The sequence below is a fragment of the Rhea americana genome, unplaced genomic scaffold (genome assembly GCF_003343005.1).
Source record: "Rhea americana isolate MKP2758 unplaced genomic scaffold, rheAme1 scaffold_4, whole genome shotgun sequence".
In the NCBI taxonomy this organism is placed as follows: Eukaryota; Metazoa; Chordata; class Aves; order Rheiformes; family Rheidae; genus Rhea; species Rhea americana.
The window spans coordinates 11,684,679-11,704,954 of record NW_028186534.1 but is presented as its reverse complement, the minus strand read 5'-3'; the positions used below and the strand labels follow the sequence as shown (position 1 = coordinate 11,704,954).

Genomic DNA, 20,276 nt, shown 5'->3' with positions numbered 1-20,276 from the left:
GATTCCAGCAGTTCCCGTTGATGTTGGTGTGCTGGCGGGCTCCGCTTCATGGTCGCTGTCGAAATTGGCACTGGCAGCCAAAAATAAGTGATAAACTCCATTCGGTGCAGCTAAATCCAATAGGGTTTGTAAATGAAAGCACCATGTAGGAAAAAAAAAGAACAAAACCCACCTCAGTTTGTATATTTGCAGAGAAAGCAGGGCTTCAGGGATGTGTTTTTGTGTGTGGAACTGTGGAAATGGTAGTCCTCGGGAAAATATAATTTCAGCAGTACAGAGTGAGAATAAGGAGGCAATTACTTATTTTTCCACTTTTTTTTTTCTTCTTGTAATCGTGGCATAAGCAAAATTCAGTTTCATTAAAATTGTGTCCCTACTGAAACTGAGAATCTCTAATCAGTAACACATTATTTTAACTTCCTTCTCCAAACAAACCTCTATGCTCATCAACAATACAGCATTTTGCACACACAAAAAAACAGTCATACATGGCATCAGGTGCTGTTAAACATGCAACAAAGTAGCAGGTTTTCTTCAGGCTTTAATCAAAAAGCCCTTCTCAGTGGATTTGACTCTTGGGCAAACAACTTTTCTCTTACTTGTATTTCTGAACCAGTAGGCCTGTAAGTCTCTGTTTTCTTTTTGATGCCCTGACTGGTTTTATCAGCTCCTCCCTGAAAGGTGGGGTTTCTCTCAGGAGCCTGCCATAAAGAGGGAGCGAGGAGGCTGATGCCCCTCTCTAGGAAGGTTTCCTGAGTTTGCTACATAGGGAACCACACCCCGAGCAGAGAGGAGACACCAGAGTGTAATTCATACCACATTTGCTGTTTACAGGTAAAGAGCAGAGGCTGGATGTAATTGCTTTCTAGTAAGTGGACAATACACTGAATAAGCAAACTAAATATTTGTGACCTGCTGTTTGGCAGCATGTGTGATTTTGCATTGCTGATAACCTTTTCTTACAGGTTGTGATGTTCAAACAACTGCAGTAGAAAAGTTTCTACTTATCCTTGTAATGTTCTCTGGGCTGAAGAAAAGGTGAAAGGGGCTAAAACCAGATCCTGGTTTGTGGTTTTGCTTCTCATGAAAAATACTATTTTTCCCATTTCTTAAGAGACTGAGCTGCATTTGGAAGAAGAAGTTTTATAATCACTTTGCAAGAAAAACATTTTGAAAGTTGCTAATGAAGTGCTTTCTTACTGAGGCTGAAAACAAAGTGCTTTTCTGATGCAAGAATTGTTTCATGTGGTTAAATAATATTAAATAGTATTGCTCCTAGTAACAGGTTTTTGATGGTAGCATTAACCCAATGTGGTAAGATCCTAAGTGTATATATAATTCATAAAACTGTAATTACTTTATCTTGATATAGACCCATCTTCCATAACGATGAAAATTCTGCATGCTTGAGGGGTTCAGCAGTATTGTGAGTGATAAATGGTAAATATTTTGTACTAACTTTCTCCTGATAAAAGTCTGTTTAGTCACCTTCTGTGTTCCATTTCTTTTAACTTGTATCCTACTGAGTAAATATTTAGCCATCTCATATATAATACTTGCTTGTTGTCTTTAGTGATGTATATGTTTAGAGAGACACGTGTTCCATGTGCTTTGTGGCCTGGAATACTGAAGGATTTGAGAATACCAAAATGTATTGTATTTCAGGGCAAATGCATTTTGCATCATTCCACATGTTCTTAGTAGTAAATCCTAACTTCTATTAGGATTTTCCCCAAACTTAGAACCAAAACTTTGTTTTATTACTCAGTAAAAACTTTTGGATGCATCCGTGGCTTGAAATTTGGATTAGAACGCATAGAAGCGAAAGTATTTTGCTCTTCCAAAACTGGCCTGTGTCTTTGGTATGCCACTGTCCTACAATAATCTTACCATAATAAGAGTAGTAATAACATGAGAACTTAGACTTTGTGAAGACTGTAAAATTGAGAATAAAAGAAACTTGTATATCTGCTGAAGTAATTCAGTGCAATTTATAGAATTCTTACTTGGATTCTGCTCTGATACACTTGGCTTTATTCAAAAGTATTTTGGTAGCTGGTATTTAAAGCTGAGTGGAGTCCAATAAAATCAAATTCTCTAATCCTTGAAGTTATTAAAATCCCTGTGAAAGATTACATTTTCAGGGGAAAAGCTTACCTAGCAGTGTGTGTGTGTATGGGGGGGAATAAATCCCTGCCAGCTTCTGTCTCCTGACAGGGAAGGGGAATGCTTTCCTTATGTGAATATAATTATCCTGAGGATAAAGCACTTTTGTGTTTGCCTAGTGCTTACAAAAAAAAGATGAATCAGCAGCTTTGGAGCATCTGGTTTTGACTCGTGTTTTGGACTGTGGAGGTGGAGAGGCCTTTATACACAGAAAAGGTAAAAGCCTGAGCACAGCTGACAAAAATTAATTTATTTTGACTCAAAACAATCAATATCTGTTTAAAAGACAGATAGAGGAGGGGAGAGAACTTGTTCATTTGCTTTCATCTCTACTCTTTTCATGGGCTAGTTCTGTCTCTAGCTTTCACCTGGCTGCTAAAATTGGCTTCCCAGAACGTTCGGTGAGAAGAACTGAGAAAAGGAGCTGAACTTAAAGTATCACCTTTCAGGGCTCTACGTCTCCAAACATTTGAAAACCTTGGTGAAGAGAAAGGTAAGTGAAAGAGTGTAGCTGACATCCCTTTGTATTTTCTAGTAATCTGAACCCAGATCAGGGGACACCCTCTCTTTGCAACAGAAAGACAATGTCTTAGAATGTATTACAAATCAGAGTTTTATGGTAGTGCCTATAGAGCACGGTCCCCTTGTGTGATATACTACAAACATAAGTAAGGCCATTTTGCAGCTACCCAAATTAAAAAAATAAAATAAAAAAGCATCAGCTGAAGAACAAAGTCTCAGTGCACCGGCTGCCTAATAGTGGGAAAGATTTTTGAAAGCAATTGAGAAAAGTTTTAAGGAGAGTAGTGTTGAGGGCCTTGTATGCGTGAAGCCTAAGCCTCTCCAGGACTTAAGGAGAGCTAGGTAAGATGCTTATTAGACTGTTTTAGAAGCTGATGGATAGTCATTAATCTTTCTGCTAGGATTTCCCAGCAGTGTTTTGAGTTCAAAGCAATTATAAACTATCATCACACTATACAAAAGGGGGCCCAAACTGAATCAATAATCACATGATACAGCTCACCAAGGAACGTGTGGCTTCTGTACACTGCCAGCAAAAAGGAAATTCAGATCAGTAACCCAAGAGTAAATTTTCAAATTAAGGGAAATAAGGCTCTAATTTAGAAAAGGAGAGAGGCAGGGAAAGGCATGAGGCAGAGATACTGAAGAGACTACTTAACTGAAGGTGATGTAAGTATTTAATAAGGGAAGGTAGACACACTGAGTTGGGATTATTGAAAACAAGTTAATCTTTAACACAAAGATGTAGGCTAGTATTCACTGGTTGTGCAAACTGGATCGGTATTACATTAAGGTGTAAACCTCTTACCAAATGACCATGAGGTATTGAATACCTTCTTCATTAGTAGAATTGCGGGCATCCCCTATTCACTCTGCTGGCACGCAATTTCTTGTTTTGCGCATTCCCTAGATGCGAAATCCCTGCGTTAACATACTGTTAGCTTTTCCTAGGGCATACATCACAGTGAAGCTTGATCTACCAGAGCATAAGATATTTCCCCTCCCTGTGCCTTTCATTTATTGTCGTGCTGTAGTCAAAGAACACTTGAACAACTACTGCTTGCCCTTAATAATGCTATCTTGTACTTTTGCACAGGGATCTCAATGTTTTTACTTCTTGGCATTCCAATGTGAAGTAAGTATTAAAACTGCATAGTTTTACAGGTTGAGAAAGGCTGACTACTGTTCCACAAAGAAGGCTGATAATAGCTTTTCTGACATTGTCCTGAACCTTTACCATCAGAAGTCTTATATATATTTGTGTTCTGGAGTGTAGATTTCTGTAAAACTTAATTGAATCATTCTATAGAATACTAAGTATTATTATTACTTTTTTAGTACCTCTTTTTTCTCTTAGTCCTTAAACCATCTCTACTAAACACTTGCACCTATCTGGAGTAAATTAATTTCAGTTGGATCAGCCCATGACGAAAAATGTGTAGGATCAGGGTCAAAGAACCGAACGTTATACTTCCATCTCTGACTAGAAGGCTCTACAAATATTCATGTCACAAGTTTTTGCATGGCTTCATAGGTCATCCTGAAATTTTTGTAACCCCCTCAGTGATCTTGAGCTATAGGTGTTTCTCATGACAAATACAAAACACTGACAGGAGGAACAAAATGTGAAAACTGGAGGTAGCCGCCCATTTTTATAGCAGGGTTTGGCTATGGGAAAGTTTCTGAAGAGCTGAACCTCTCTGAGATGGAGTTTATGGGGAAGCCTCTGCGTGGTGGATGAGCTAATCCAGTGAACACTTCTCCCACAGAAATTAGTAAGGACACAGGGGAAATCATTACTGCAACATTTACTGCTTGATTTTTCAAAAACAGATGGACTAGGAAAAATAATAAATTGGGAACAGAATGAGAGCATCCCAGCTGGGGAGCGTGGCTGAGGGAGCAGTTGGGCTGCGGGCAGCAGACCGCTCTTGGGTCAGTGCAGGAGCTCCTCGGCCATAATAATCCTGTCAGAAAGCAGCGTTTGCCCTGCGAGATTAAGTCACTGTGAGCAAAATGGTATTTAGCACAGCTGCAGGGCTGTTTTGCCTAGTCCCCGAGTGGTGAATAAAAGCGTGCCGTCTCCATGAGGTAAGATCGTGAGGTAACAACGAGAAACACAGCAGGTGCTGTTGGTACCACGGAGCCCAGCCGTAGCGGGGCCCGGCTTCCCCTCAGCCACCGAGGACGGTGCGGGGCGGCTGCCTGTAGCTCAAGGGAAGCTCCCTGCGCCATAGGGTCGGCGGGGGCCGGCGTGCTTCTCCGGGAAGGGAGCGAGACGGGCAGCGCCTCCAGTCGCCCCGCGCTGCCCGCCAAGGCAGCGCCACGCCCGCCCTGCTGGGCCACGGGGCGGAGTCCGGGCCCGCCGAGTCCTCCGAGGAGCCGTGCGCAAAGCGCGAGAGCCGTGCGCCGGCCGGCGGGCGCTCTAGGCAGCGGCCGGCCGCCATGTCGGTCTCTATGGTAGCGGGGGAGGAGCAACCCCCGCCCAGGGTTCTGGAGCGGCTGCGAGGAGGAAATGGCGGCTCGACTCGGCTGAGACCCCTCGGCGGCGGCGAGATTTCCCTTCCCCCCCTCCCCGCGGTGAGTGAGGGAGGCCACTGGAGAAGCACCGAGACGGGAGGAGAAAGGGAGCGGGGTCGCCGCTGCGGCGGAGGGGTCGCGGAGAAGGGGCGGCCGCTTGCTCCGGCCTGGACGCCTCGGGCTCGACTAGAAAATGGAGGCGGGCGGGCGGGCGGTGCGGGTCGGGGCGGCCGGAGGGCCGCGGGGGTGGCGCGGCCTGTTTCCAGGGCACCGTCGGTGCGGCTCCAGGGGCGCGGGCACGTCGGAGGCCTGGCCCAGTTCCAGAGGAGGTCGGCGACTCAGTGCGGGGGCCCCGAAGGAAGCTAAAAGCCGCCGCCCCGTAAGCTCATAACGTGGTTGGGCCGGAGCGGAGAGGACGCCCTCCCCGGGCGGAGCGGGCTAGAAGGCGGGTTCCTCCATCTTGGAGGAAAGGAGATGACGGTTAAGCGCTGAGGTGATCGACGTCATAACCAAGCTGACGCCGACACACTTCGCCGTGACGTCACGATCGACTTCCCCGTCTTTCTCGCTCAGTTTCTCCGCCGTGTGCCAGTGCTGGATGAGGGCTCCTCCGCCGGGGCCGTGAGGGGCGGGGGTCTGGGCGCTGGGGCGGTGCTCTCTTCCGCAGGGACACCGGGAACCCAGCCCGAAACTCCTGCTGCGGCTGGGGTCTTCAGCGGGGGGGGGGGACCAAAACTTACCTGAGCTGAAATTCCTTTGTATCTTTTCTGGGTTGAGGAAGTGTTCTCCCTATTGGTGAGTTACTCAAGAAAAGGTGAATTTCATCCTGTTCTGGTGATTTTCTTGTACAGGGAAAGGACAAAGGCTCAAAACTCCAGATAATGCTATTTGTTCGCTGGCTTTAAATATTCAATACTTTCCCAGTCAATAACTTTATTCTCTGCCCCCCTGCCCTGTGTTAATGTACTTAAATGCTGTCTCGTGGAGATGATGATAAACCTATTTGCTGCTTACTTGCTTGTAAAAGCTATTCTTTTATGTTGACCAAATTCTCTTTCCGACAGTTCAAGTAGTTTTCAGTTTATATCTTCAAATGATAGCTGTATTTCAGTGACAGTTGAAGAAAATCCTATAATATAATATGGTTTGTCATTTTTAATTTGGAAAGACACATAAAATCATTTTAATGTATTACAAAGTTAATATATATTTATTATTTTCATGGTCTTTTTATGTTCTGTAGCCTAAAACAGTGCCACATGCTGTTTTTCTTGGATGTTTCATGTTTTCCTTTTTTTAGGAACTTCAGGGAGGCAAAATTGCTTACTCCTTTTAAATAACTTAAAGGGATGTAAATACATGATTCCTAATTTTCCTGTTTTGTATTTTTGCTGGCTAATCTCTTTTAGATATTTTGCAGAAATAGCTATGTTTATTAAGTATTCAAAAGAGCTCTATTTAAGCAAATTCTTTGATAGCTGATCTTCAGCTATATATTGCTTCCCATTTTGAGAACTCTTTCACTATTGGCCTCTTTTTGTTTTTCTGTTTTATATACAGTTTTCTTATCAGTGATAATTTGATCTGGTTTAACTCTAACCCTCTCATGTTGATATTTTTAGAAACAAACTTACTAGCTCTTTTGAACAATTGAATTGCTGGTCAGTGAAAACAGATAATGCTTAGTTAATGTAGAAGTGTAGCATATACCGTGTTAATTGTAATAGATATTTTGGGTCATGCTCCACTTCTGTGTATGCCAGCTGCTCATTACCATTCTTTGACATTTGGAGCTTTCTATAGGAATAAATATAGAAGTGTGCTGAAAATAGCTTTTCAGAGTTAAGCGGTATGGTTTTTTTTTTTTTTTTTTTTTTTTTTTTCCTTTTCTTTTCCTTGACAGTTCCAGAAACATATTGCACACAAAGCTTCTAAAATGCATTTTGGTAGAAGAATAAAGGATCATAATAGTCTTCACTTTGAGTCTCTACTTTGAGACTGCATGACTCCACTGATTTGCAAATGGAATAATTGTTGATTTGAAGACTAGAGCTTAATTTTTTTTTTCCTCTAGAGATCTACCCCACTTTTTTAAACAAAAAAGGGGAGATTCTAGTTAATTTCTGTTGGTGTGTAGATAATCATCTTGTTGTGCAATTTCATGTACACCATAAAATATTTACAGATTTAAAAATATTCAGATAGAATACATACAGTGCACACAATGCTTCAAATGATGCTTTTGATATAACTAAGAGGAGATGTTGTCTTTTATGTTTAAAAAAAAAAAAAAAAAAAAAAACTCTGGAACTCCCGGAAACAATGCTATTAGAACTATATGAGTCCAAGGTAGTAAATAAAATTGAATACATTTTTTCTGGTGGATTCATCAGTAGATACTGTTTGTTGTGCATAATACTACTTCACTCTTAAGATTATCCAGAAGTATATTATACAATTTGTTTTCAGTTAAAAATGATAATTGTCTTTATAGTTGTAACTTAAAATTATGGGCTTTTAATTTTGTGCAGTCTGAAACTTTATCTACAAGTATTAGGTGGAGAGAGGAAAGGCAGGGATTACAGACTTGAAAGTTTGTAAAACTTAACTGATGAAAATGAAAGGGAAGAAGAAGGGACTGTAGTCAGTCTCTTGTAGGAGCAGATGGTTTCTAGTTGACCAAAATGATAATGCCTGTCTGCTCTAGTTTAACACTCTGATTTACTTCTGCCTGGTGTCTCCTGTAGTGCTATAACCAGTTGGACAGCAGCAAGAAGTTTAAGGAGAGAATTTTAACATAAGCAAAATTAATCTAACTTTTTATGCAAGAGTTGGTAGCTTCTTGGTGTGCTGTTCAGCCTCTGTCTTCATTGGTTGAATCTTCAGTCCATTGTCAGTTGCACTTTAAGGCTTTTATGGTTATTAAATTTTTATCTAAAACAGCTTTTAAAATAGCTGAATACTTCACAGATACTAATGATGGTAATCTCAACAGCATTGGTAGCTTTTGAAGTTAAGTAATTCTCCAGTGGGGGAGCTAAGACAAAGGATGTTTAATGAGCATTATATATGCCCTCACAATAAACCCTTATCAAAATTGGGAACAGAATTGTTTTTCCTGCATTTGCAATAGCAAAATCAGTATTCTGTAATAACTGTATGTCCTTCTACTGAATTCTGAAGGAGAAATTTGTTTTTATTTCTCTTGATTTTATGAAGCCTTCTTGATGGGATAAGAACGAAACTTATTACTGGTTTCAGATTTCATGTCTTAGCTTTCCAAAGAAAATAAGAGAGGAAAAAAATGTATATGGAAAACAAAAGTTTTCTTCAACTGGTGTGCTGATAGGGTCAGAAATTGAAATCGAGTACTTATTCTGAGTCCACTTCCGCACACATAGTTGTGATGACAACAATAACCAGATTTACCAGAGGATGTAGATCTTTGAAGTACGATGTAAAGCTAAGGGTTTTATTTTTTAATAGAATATTTTAGAATATGTATGATTGCTTCATGCACTACAACAGTGTCAACTTGACAAAAGCCTGAGTAACTTTGTTAGTTTCTGGACAACAGTTGAAGGAGAATTAAGTGCAGTGTAACTATTCAGGTTGGAATTTTACAGCTCTAGGATTGTAATCTTGTATGTGTAATAAATAAACAAGCTATGGGATGTTTGAGATTTTACAATATTCAGCTCTTAGACTTAAGCCTAATATAGAGTTGCCGCCTCATTTAACAGCTGAGGGTTCCTAACAGTCACGGTAAAGAACAAATTTCCTTGGTACTTCAGTAGGAAAATGCCTGGTTGTGTGAATCACCTTTCTGAATCTCTATTTTCTGTGTAGTTGCTGAAAATGCTTTCAGTGCTACTGAAGAGGTCAAGTTCAGTAGCAGATAAATGAACGTTAGGCTGATAAGTAGTGTGTTTTTTCTAATGTGTATCTGTTGAAAGCAATGGCGAAAGTATGGTAAAGATTATTGTATATTGGGTAATATCCAATGACAGGTTTGCAATTGATATTTCTGTTGTCTAAACTTTAGACCACAGCTTGGAAAATTGGCTTGTACTGGGGCCTCTAGAAAGTTTCCTGTGCAGAGAGGGTTTAATTTCTTCAGAATCTAATTTTTTGACTTTAGAAGGCCTCTTTTTTTTTCTTTCTTCTTTTTTTTTCTTTCCCCTTTTATATTGTATAAAAGGGAAAAGGAAAATTAAAAAAAGCAGAGCTATCTACACTGCTTGTGATGCTGCAGAGCTTTTCTTAATAAGCAAAATCTGTTAGCTGCCTCTTCTTTGCTTGTACTGTTTGGACTTGAACAGCAGAAATAAAACTGACAAAAACATCATTTTGATATCTTTGGGTAAATTTTAATTGTTAGGCAGATATGGGAAGACTATTCAGGAAAAAAAAAAGTGGTCATTGGCTTCAGAAGATACTCTAGGAATAGTGAAAAAGCCAGATGTCAGTCTGGTGATAAGGCAGTCTCTCTGCCTAGTCTTGTAAGTAACAGTGAAGCTCTGGACTAGAAAATAATGGTGGAATCTATTTAATGCTGTGTTCTTTCCTCTACAAATAAGTAAATATTTCCTTTAATTCAGAAAACACTAAACTGCATATGAACTTTGTTTATCAAACATGATAAAGGGTCTACAGTTGGGAGAATGCACAGTGTGTGAAAGTGTCTTTTGTTTAGGTTTGGCCTTTACAAAAGTTTTGTTAGTACAGTTATTAGTATGGTTCTTTCCCCAGCTATTAACAGATACAGCTAGGCTAGCAAAACCTTTTGCATATACACAAATACTTTTTTTTAAAAAAAGTATTTGCTAGTGTAGCTTTGTTCATTCAAGAAATTTGAGTGAAATTTCAGATTTTTACTTCCTTCTGCTGCAAACTGCTTCTCTACTTGGGAGGTCCTGTGCTAGTGTGTTAATAGAGCTTTCCTATCATATATGCAGCTACAATGACAAAACACTGCACGGCTCTTGTGCACCCTGCTGCCCTATCCTGTAAATGTAATGAACCATACAGGTAAAAGTACAGTTCTGGTATAATCGTATCTGTGTGAGTAGCTTATGCCAGCACTGCTGTGTTAATCAGGGATTGTGCCCTTTCATATTTCCGATTTGTGCAGTTGTGACAATGAAAATCTCTAGTGTAGACATGACCATAACTCTGACTGTTAATAATATTTTCATGTTTGCCAGGTTTTTGGTTTTCTTTCTGCTAAATTTAGAGCCTTTAATATTTCTATGAGAAACTGCTATTTGCTGATTTTAGCTGTGGGAACCTCAGTTTGGTTCAAAGAAGCATATTTTTGCTGCTTGTCCGGAATAAAATACACTTATAATACTTGGTGCTGTTTTCATTCTGCCAACTGAGTGGGCCATCCCTTCTTTCCTTTTATTTGATATTTTTTCTGATGGTTTTGATCTTGTATGGTACAATCTGAAATGAGATTTTTTTTTAAAAAAGAATTAACTTGGGAAAATTATTTTCTAGTTTGAAAGACATCAAAATAAACTTAAAAGTGTTTGTATGTTGTGTTGCATAAGCCAGGGAGCTGCCTTATGCGTTTTTTTGCTTGAATTAGTTGTGTCATGCTGTGGGATTGTTCGTTGTCTTTTCTAACTGTAACTGTGTACTAGAGTCCATGATGTGTGCATAGTTACATGATTCTGTGCATACACATTAAATTCAACACTTCCAAGAGGTTTCAGACTAAATGCAAATGTGCAGGATTGCTGTCTTGTGTGCTCAGTTAATCCATCATGTGAGGCTGTGGCAGTGGCCTTCTTATGAGGCTGATGCAAGGTAAGTGAATAGCCTGACAGAAATAATGGAAGACATAATGGTGTATATGCTAGTTCCAGACACGCATTAGAGGGGAGTTACATTAGTGGGTGACTGAAGACTAAACCTGGAAGAAAACAGGACTTTTGTTTCTGCATCTTGGGAAATTATAAAAAGCCTAGTTAACGTTTGCATTTTTAGGTGGTTGATATAAGCACTGCCACTGTATTGTACTTAGTGTCATAAATGTGCACTTAACAGATTCCCCTGTGTCAATTCAGGATAAGTGTTTTGTACCATACACTGGACTTCTGAAACAGTTCTTCAACACCAAACAGAAAAAGTAGCACTCAAAATTCAAAAAGTTTGTGAGCCGCAGAATTTCATTGAAATGATCTCTGTGTTTTCAGGGATGTCTGACATTAGAGAGGTAGTAGTGATGGATGGTACTGAATCATTCATGATGTCAGTATTAAAAAAATATATATATATATGCCACCGAGTCTTACAATACTTTTAAGCTTTTTTGAGGTAAAGGTCAGTGAGATTGGGTAAGGGAGTCTCAACCAGAGCGAAGAAACCTCTGGCTTAATTCCTTTTTGGCTTAATTCATTTTCTCCTTTTGTTTCTTTTCTTTCTTTCTTTTTTCTAGTAGGTTTGATCTCATTAATGGTCTAAGGTCTCTCACTGTGGAGCTCTTTCCTCATGGCAGAAAATGCAGTGGCCTGATTATCAGGACACATTTCTTTCTGCTGTCTCTTGAGGGTACAGATCCTCTCCTATACTCCAGTGTAGCCATTTCTGTCCTGGAACAGCCTGATCTTTCATGCTAGTCTGGTCTCTTCCATTATTTTGTTAGAAGAGTGGATGGTATGCCATCCAACACTTCCCTGCTGAAAGATAAGGCTTTACAGATGCTGCCAGCTGTGTTTGGAAAGGGGGTTTGGAGGTGAGGGAAGAAACAGCAGGTCTGAGGGCAAGAGTAACATGTGACTTTATTGTAGATGTCAGTGGTGTCATCCCTGACAAATCAATAATACTTTGTGTTCCATACCTTTGGGACTGAAATACTACAGTGTTAGTACTATCTTAAAACTAGCTGCGAGTGGTATTTTGTGCCTGTGATAGTTATATAGTAGTTATTAATGTATGCCTAGATAAATCACTGCTTCATGTGGTACTTAAGAGTAGGCATTTCTTAAATTAGGCTGTGGTATTTCTGAGAAACATGGTTGTATAACTGAATTACATTTTATTGAATCTACATTTATTCTTGTGAATTACAAAATATATATTTTTTACTGGGAAATAATGTATTGGTTCTGGAATAGGAAGAAATTAACTGCAACTTTTAACTTGTTATTATTGCAGATGTATGAGATAGTTTTGTTACTATCTTGGAATTAATTTAGTGTGTTCAACTATAGGCAGCAAAGCACAGATACTAGTGTTACAGTTTTTGTAGCATTATTCCTCTTGACTTTTTTAATGCTAGGTCTAACTATAAGCAGTGAAATGCTGTAATTTTATGGAAGTTATATTGTTAACATGACTTTTTGAATTCAAACTTTTAACTAGCGTGAAATGTGCAAATTGTTTGTAATTACCAGGAATGTCTGGACTTCTGACCCTGAACTGTGGCCTGTCTACAATAGTCAAGTACTGAGATACTAAATTAGTGTTTGTGAGTGTGGTGTTAGAATCGTACAGTTTTCTTATGTCTCCCCAAACCTGGACTTCAGCCTCATGACTTGCTGCCTCTCTCTCTCTTCAACCATCATTATTCCATTTCACAACTTTTTGAAAGGTAGCTTCCTTCTAAAAAGAAGATAATTAAATCAGTAGGTGGTGGATTCATTTTAAATGAAAATAAAAATTATATCCCAGTTGTACTTATGGGGGGGGGGGGAAAAACTAGTGCAGTATACCAGCAGAGCATTTTTAGTATGGATGTGGTTATTCTTGTCAAGTCTGTGCTTTGTGTTGATATACACCTACAAATGTCAGGGACTCTCTGTACCAGCCTTAAGATAGGCTGGGACAATGTGGGCTCTCCTCTGAGGAGCATTAGAATGTCAAGTTGTGCTATCCACTTTTTCTGTTACTTCTTGCATCTCTCTGGGAAGAGCAGATGGAGAGAATTGCACTGCAGTCCCGTGTGTACATGTCTTTCTCCAGTGCTTGTATAATTCTTAGTGCAAAACCTTTTTACTGCTCTTCTTTAGGGGTCGATAGATTGTGTCTTTGCCCATGGTCCAAATAAAATTGCTTGTTTATGTACAAAGAAGGCTTTGCCCTAGTGACTTCCTTTTGAGCTGCTTTTGTGGTGTTTGGGGATTCAAGGGATTAATTTTGCTACTGCTATGTGGAAACAGTACAAGTTTTCTAGATCTTGTCTTTGACAAATGGGAATATAGCCATTTTTCATGGGATCAGTCTTCCGACTGGTTGATACAGCTTAACTGATACCACTCCATTTCTTTTATTCGCATCAGAAATATTGTCATTATATGAATGAAATCTTGGCCAATCAGAAATTCTTACATGATATTAGTACATTCACTTACTAGGAATTTTTCAGCACTTAAAGGAGGCATTGGCCAAGGTCTGTACCTCTTCTACAGCGATTAAAGTGGGCAAGCAACATCAGTTGTGATTGGAATCACCATTACATCATTCTGGAAAGGATGCTTTCTGTCATGTTCATAACATGCTGAAGTTTCTTAAATATTTAAGATAACCTCACTGAAATTGAAACTTACCACTGAATGATAACCTGCTTCTCATAGCTAGAAGGTGCAAGGGTCTTATTTTTCTTTGGCTTTCTTTGCAGATGCAAACACTCTTCTATCTTCCCACCAACCCTAGTTTGGGGGAATGCACAGAACTTCTTATTGATCCTTGTGATTTTTCAGGATCTCTGTCCTGTTCTTGAGCCCTGACCATTGAATGTCCTTAAAGTATATAAAACATTAGCTGGAGCTTCAGCATGAAGACTATTTAAAATGAGAGCAGGGGGAGCCTTTTTCTCTATTACAGGAGATGTAACCCTCCCTTCCTTAGGTAACATGGCAGACTGAATCAATTCTGGCAGAAACTAAAGGCCATCACAGGCCTTAAGTAGGAGGTGAACCTTACTTTCTTTGATGCATTTGCAGCCCTGAGTACATGTAAGAGAGATTTTGAAAACAAATACATCCTTTATAGCATTCTTGGGGCAAGCACGGAGATGTGAGAACTAATAGATGCCTGATACTAGTCATTTTGACTAAAACATTCATGAAAGTTGCTTATATAATTTGGTAAGTATATGGTAGAAGAACTTGTGGAGAGTACAGCAGATTTGCTGAGCTTTGAAATGCTGTCATCTAACAACATGTGATAACATGCAGCATTGCATGTGCATGTCATCTAAATGTTGTTAACAAAGATTAATGTTAATTAGAAGATAACTATCGCTAGTCTTTCATATATAAAAGAATAAATAACGTATCTAATAAGCTGCACCTCAAGAATTTACCATGAATTTTATCATGCAGTTTTACTTACATAAAAGTATTTGGACTAAGGAGAAATTATTTTTTTTTCCTTTTCTGTTTAGTTGAAGTTTTTTTATTAGTAAGCTGTCTTTCAAAACTCTTTTACAAAGTGAAATCTTCTCAGTTAACTTGGACAGGAAAATCATAATTCATTTAGAATTATAAGTTGTAAAAAGACAAAGTCTTTATGGATTTGGTGGCTCAGCTGAGTGCATTATTATTTTTTTTATGGCAAATTAGAAAACGAAACAAGTAGTATTACTGGTTTGAAGGCATAAGTAACTTGGTAAAATGTTGAATCAGCCTTTTTCTAAAATTTGAAATATTAAAAAGTGGAAACTTGGCCATTCTTCAAAAGCTTTGCTCTATCATCATCAGATAGTATATTGAGGCATTTTTAAGAGGGCTTAATGAAGTACCATTGAGCAAATCCAGGTATCTTCAAGTTGCCAGTTCTGTAGTTATGCCGATAACATAGGACTGGGAAATGGTAGTCTCTCTTCCTTACTTTTTGCCTGAGATTTGCAAACCATTGAGGTAGCAAAGAAGGCAGAAAATAGCTGTATGCATTTGGTAAGGTTTTAGTTTCAATGTGAAAGTGATAATATGTTTACAGATAAGAGGATTTAGGTTACAGGCTTTCCCTCTCCATTTTGTTCGTTGTTGATTACTGAAGATATGTTGGAGGATAGAGGTTTTAATGTATATTGCACGTTTGTGAACAAGAGGATTCAGAAATCTGGGAGTATCTTTTCTGACTCGTGTTAGATTGGTTGCTGATACTGCTCTGGAATTTTTTCAAGCCATGTAGACTGAATGTCATACACATTACATACACCTCTGTAGTAGTTACAGAATCTTCAGGGATGGTGAATGTTAGCGATAGTTTCTCTAGTCTTGCAGAGTGGGCAGTCCTCTGTTTTCATGTTTCTTACTGCTTGAGAATGCTTGACCTGATTGTGAAATTAAAAGCTTGTGTCACACGATCTTTATAATGTGATAACGTCATTTTTTCTGTTAAATGTATTTTCCTCTTCAGTTGAAAACTTTGCTTATGGTCAGGGTTTTATATGCATTGTTATTGATGGTTTTATGTTATTTTTCTATGCTAGGATACATTTTTGGTCTGATTGCTTCTGAAATTTGAGTCCAAGTTGTGTTCAAGTATGTAACTTGTTTTGGGGAAACGAAGCATTTGATCTCAAAATTAGCAAAGGAGAAAAACTTAGGTTTTAACTGACTATTCTTTTTCTAGATATTCTGTATCATATTTCTGCTCTGCTTTAAATAGGTGGCTGTTCTATTTTACCGGAAAAATCACACTATTATGTGTTTAATGCTGCGTTGCAGCAGTACCACCTCTTGGAATATCCAGCTGCAGTGTGGTGAACAACAAAACCCATATGATATGACTTAAAAGGTTTGATGTTGTATTAGTTTTCAGAAATGCCAAATGTCATCTGTGTGGATCACACGTTTGTACAAGGCTTCAAACATTGATCTGATTTTGAAAGAGTGGAGTTTTAACTGAGGGGAAGTTAATGAAATACTGCTGGCTGAGATCTGATTAGCTGTTCCTGCATGGATTATGGTATGGTTGAAGTCTGAGCTGGTACAGCAAGTTGTTGCTACCTGAAGGGGTTCTGTTCTCCATCCCTGTTCTTCCATGCCTTTGCATGACTTCTGATATTCATCTCATCCTTTTGGGTCTCTGTTTGTAGATTAGTTTTCTGCTGTCTTAATAAACTGAATCTGCTTAACAAGAAGTCATGAGAGCATTCTAGGCTGGCAGGTGGGTGTATGTGGCACAGACTGTAAGCAAGGGGTAAGGGAGCAGGAGCAGCTGAAGTAATATCAGTGTTACTTTTTTTTTTTCCTTCATAGTCCGTAAGTTTGGATTTCATAAGCACTGTGAATCCCTTGTTTAATGAGGGCTTATTGTGTATGTTATGTATCCATTTAAGTCAATTAACCTAGAGTTTGTGTGGGCAAAACTTACTCTTCTGTGAAGAGGAGAGAGATTTTTACCTTTACAAAATTCTTGGTCTGTGTTTTCAACTTTGTTTAATTTATAATAGATCTTAAAAATCTCCACATTTTCATGGTGGAGATCACTTATCAAAGGAAATTATTAACCTAAGTAAAACCAGAGGGCATTCCAAATAGTAAATACACATACTGCTGCTTATTAGTGCTGTTTTGCCCTTCTGCCCTTTCATTTTTAGATTTTCCTCGTTTTTTTTTTTAAACAAAGTTAATTAACAGTCTTTCTAATAGACCATTCCTATTTCTTCCAATTCTCTATTAGAGGAAGTACAACACTTCATAGTTTTCAGAGAGAGCTTTCAAGTTCCAGGAGTATGATTAATGAACTGTATTAGGAGGGAAAAGTTTAAGTTGATCATGAACCTTCAGTTCCTTCAATACAAGATGAACTTTACTGCTTAAACCTATGTTTCTCTTAGTATCGCCATCATAACTGAATAGTTAAACCAGAGAACAAACAGAACAAAAGAAAATCCTACTGAATTGGGAAGAGAGAGAGATACTAAGACTTTCAAAGTTCCTTTTTGGTGTAGAAAATTTTTGCAGGCCATAGTAGAAATTATGCTTAAAGTGCCCGCAGGTGTGTTAAGTTTAAAAGTGTAATTGTGAGTTAGGAATTCGTGTTTTTACATTTTGATAAAATTTGTTTTTCAGCTTCTAGGCATTTGTTAATGTGTTTTACGATATAATTTCACAAGAGCAGATTCATATAAATAAGTGTAGTCTGGACTAAATAAGGAGAGAGAAAATGAAGGAAGTAAATAATACAGTTGAAAGCAATCCAAACGTTTTCTAGCAAATGTGTGTGTGGGGGGGTGGAATTTTAGAATTTTAAGTGTGCTAAATTTATATAACTATCAAATTTGTAATTATTTTAAAATTGCAGTTCTGTTAGGCTTTTCTCCTGTAGGTTATTAGTGAGATAATGACTGTAACACTAAAAAGCACAATAGTTGCATAGATTTCTGGTCGTTTCTGATCATTATTTACATCCAAAATGTTGTTTTATGTTAAATTAAAGCTGTTGTCTATGTATTATGCAGTCTTGCCACTGGATGGAGTATAACTGTAGTAGACGGTAAAGTGTATTATGCTTAAATAACCAGACTGTCTTCTAAGAAGAAAAGATGATGATTGCATTTTCAGAATGTTTTAGTGGTATCAGCTCTACGCCTCAAACATAAATGTAAAAGAGCATGTTATGCACATGGCCTTGAGTTGAAGCACACAAATACATAATTTTGCAATACAAAGACAGTCCTTTTTTAATATGTTACTGGATAAATTATTCAAATTAGAAATTATTCAATGTTAGAGTTGACCAAGAAGTGATTAGCTGACTTTCCCTCTTCCTTTAGGCATATCATTTAAAAATTGCATGATGTGTGATCAATTGGAGATTCTGAACAGGGAGATTGAAAGGTTATTACAGAGCAACATCGTGGAAGAAGGCACTTTAGACTCGGACTGTCCTCAGCCATCAAGGAGTGACTCCTTGGATAGAATCACTGATTCAGACAATGGAGCAAAATACGTATTAGTGCAGGTATTCAATACCATGCGATCTAGTGCCTAGGGTTTTTTAAATCAGATTATTCTTTACTATGTAATTCTTCCTCTTCCCCACCCGTTTTTATTTTGGGAGTGGAAATAGTTGACAGAGAGAAAAAAATGCACGTAGTCTGTGTGATCTTCTACAGAGAAGACATAGAAGGCTGAAAATGTTAATGTAGATCTGTATATTCATTTTTTCTTAATTCTGCTTTTCCATGGTCATGCAGATCTTGGTTTTTTTATTTTTTTTTATTCATGAAATAATAAAGCGATCCACTGAAAATAGTCAAATTAGGGGAGGGGTTGGTATTTCCCCGCTTCGCCTCCCTGTATTTGGGACAGTAACGTGACACTGTAGAGCATCTAGAGATCATCATTCAATCATAAAACTGTTATAAATAGCGAAAATGTAAGATTCGGAGATTTGAAAATTTGATATATCCTACAAAAAGAGAAAAAAGAGTTCGGAATTTATATTGGCATGTTTGTGTGATATTATATAATTTTTTCTTTAATTTGCCCGTCTCCCCATCTGGAATGTTACCAGAATCTGTTCTTACTGCTTTGAAATGATTATTCATGATTTAATGATTTGCTACATCCGCTATAGGAGTTCCCCTACATTCCTATTTGCAAAATCCTGACAAGAGTCTGTGGCTGGTAGTGCTAATCCAGTGTTGCTCTTTTATCTTCACTAATTTATTTTATAGACCAGTTCATAAGCAGTTTTTCCTATCCCACCCATCTGCTCCTCTTCCTTTTGTTCCTGAACTCTTTCAGTGTTCTTCTGGTTTGGTAGCCTACTTTAGGCTGAATGCAGGCATTCCCCATGAATTTTAAAGCTCATGGGAGCTCAAAAGCAAGCAGTTGATGCTCATGTTTGTTTGCCATTCTGCATTTGAGTTGAACCAAACAGCTCTTCCAAGGTTTGAAATGAATTCCCTGATTCTGAAATACTTTTGAACGGTTAATTCTTGGGAGAATGTGTGGTTATTGATGTCATATGGTGTCCTTGAAATAAAGCTTCTGAAACTCTTTAGATTGTAACTATTTCAGTGAAGGAAAGAGTGATAAAGAACATTTCTCAGTTCTGAAGCTCTACCTTACAATATTATTGAGTAGCCTCCTGGATTTAAATCATCAAAGCTGCAGACATCTTCTGTGGTGAAATTTAGTACAAACGGGTAAATATTCCCTAAGGCATACCAGGGTATTCTGATGTGGTTTAAAAGCATTCTGTATTTTCATTGTACGGTGTACACTTGTGTCAAATTTCAGTCTCACAGAGCTTTTAAATACAGTAATTGAAGTAGATTTGTTGAATACAATTTGTTACTATTCTGAAAATCACTGAGTTCTAAACAAATTTGTGAGAGTACAGTCGTATATTTGAAAGCTTCAGCTGCTGATAAGTGGTAGTGTGCTCTTTTTTCATTTCTGTTTCAGTTTCTTTTTGAAAGTAGAAAACTGACAAACGGGCAAATGTGAAAGTTGCTTTAGAATGTAATAGAGCCAAAACAAGTCCAATTTTAAGTATATAGTGGTAGCTGAGCCTATAAGTATATTGACGGCATATTTATTTGTTTGTTTGTTTATTTTTCTTCAGGAGCCAGCACAAAAAGGAGGATTGATGGTATTGGAGTCTCCGAGTTGTCAACAGGACCAGTCTGGCACTTCTGAATCAGAAAATTCAGCATGTGCCGGAAGGATAATGCTGAATGACTCTGATCCTTTGCTGCCCTCCTCTGGCTCTTCTTTTCATTCAGCTCTACAAGGAGAAACCTCTAATGCTGTGTCAGGTAAAGCATATAGAGGACATTGAAGACTCTTCTTATTTCTTTACGTTTTATCTGGAACTTAAATTTCAGAATTTGGATTACCTCTCCTGTAACTTTTAGCCTTTCTTCATCTTCCAAGGTAAACAAAGATATGATTTTTTTGTTGTTGTTGTTTTGACCTATTCTGTTCCTGCTTCCCCTGTAGCCTTTTTTGGGGTATGATTATATTTTTAGTGTTGCCTTTTAAAAAAATTATGTTTCAGTCTTGTACTACAGGCTTAAAATTCACTTTTGAGTCTTGCTGCAGTATTCAGATTAAACAGTTGTTGTTCTGAGGTCTGTTATCTTTACAAATACA

General features: G+C 38.3%; 1 protein-coding gene and 1 long non-coding RNA gene across 4 annotated transcripts in view; one reads left to right on the top strand and one right to left on the bottom strand.

Annotated features, from left to right (window-relative positions):
- Window positions 1-4,479: 4,479 nt before the first annotated feature.
- LOC146590821 (uncharacterized) lies at window positions 4,480-5,166 on the bottom strand. Its single transcript, XR_014896950.1, has 2 exons — window positions 4,768-5,166; window positions 4,480-4,677 (listed from the first exon to the last, which is right to left on the bottom strand). It is a non-coding gene; the product is annotated as an uncharacterized LOC146590821 (long non-coding RNA).
- DIDO1 (death inducer-obliterator 1) overlaps window positions 5,136-20,276 on the top strand; it is a 58,201-nt gene continuing 43,060 nt past the window's right edge. The window contains exons 1-2 of one of the 3 annotated variants that reach the window (XM_085314168.1): window positions 5,136-5,268; window positions 19,747-19,939. In XM_085314168.1, coding sequence (XP_085170294.1) covers window positions 5,146-5,268; window positions 19,747-19,939 — 316 coding nt within the window. In that variant the 5' untranslated portion in view covers window positions 5,136-5,145. Of the gene's footprint in view, window positions 5,269-17,949; window positions 18,133-19,746; window positions 20,058-20,276 lie in introns of those variants that run through there. The other 2 variants (XM_085314170.1, XM_085314169.1) reach the window with 2 other exon arrangements.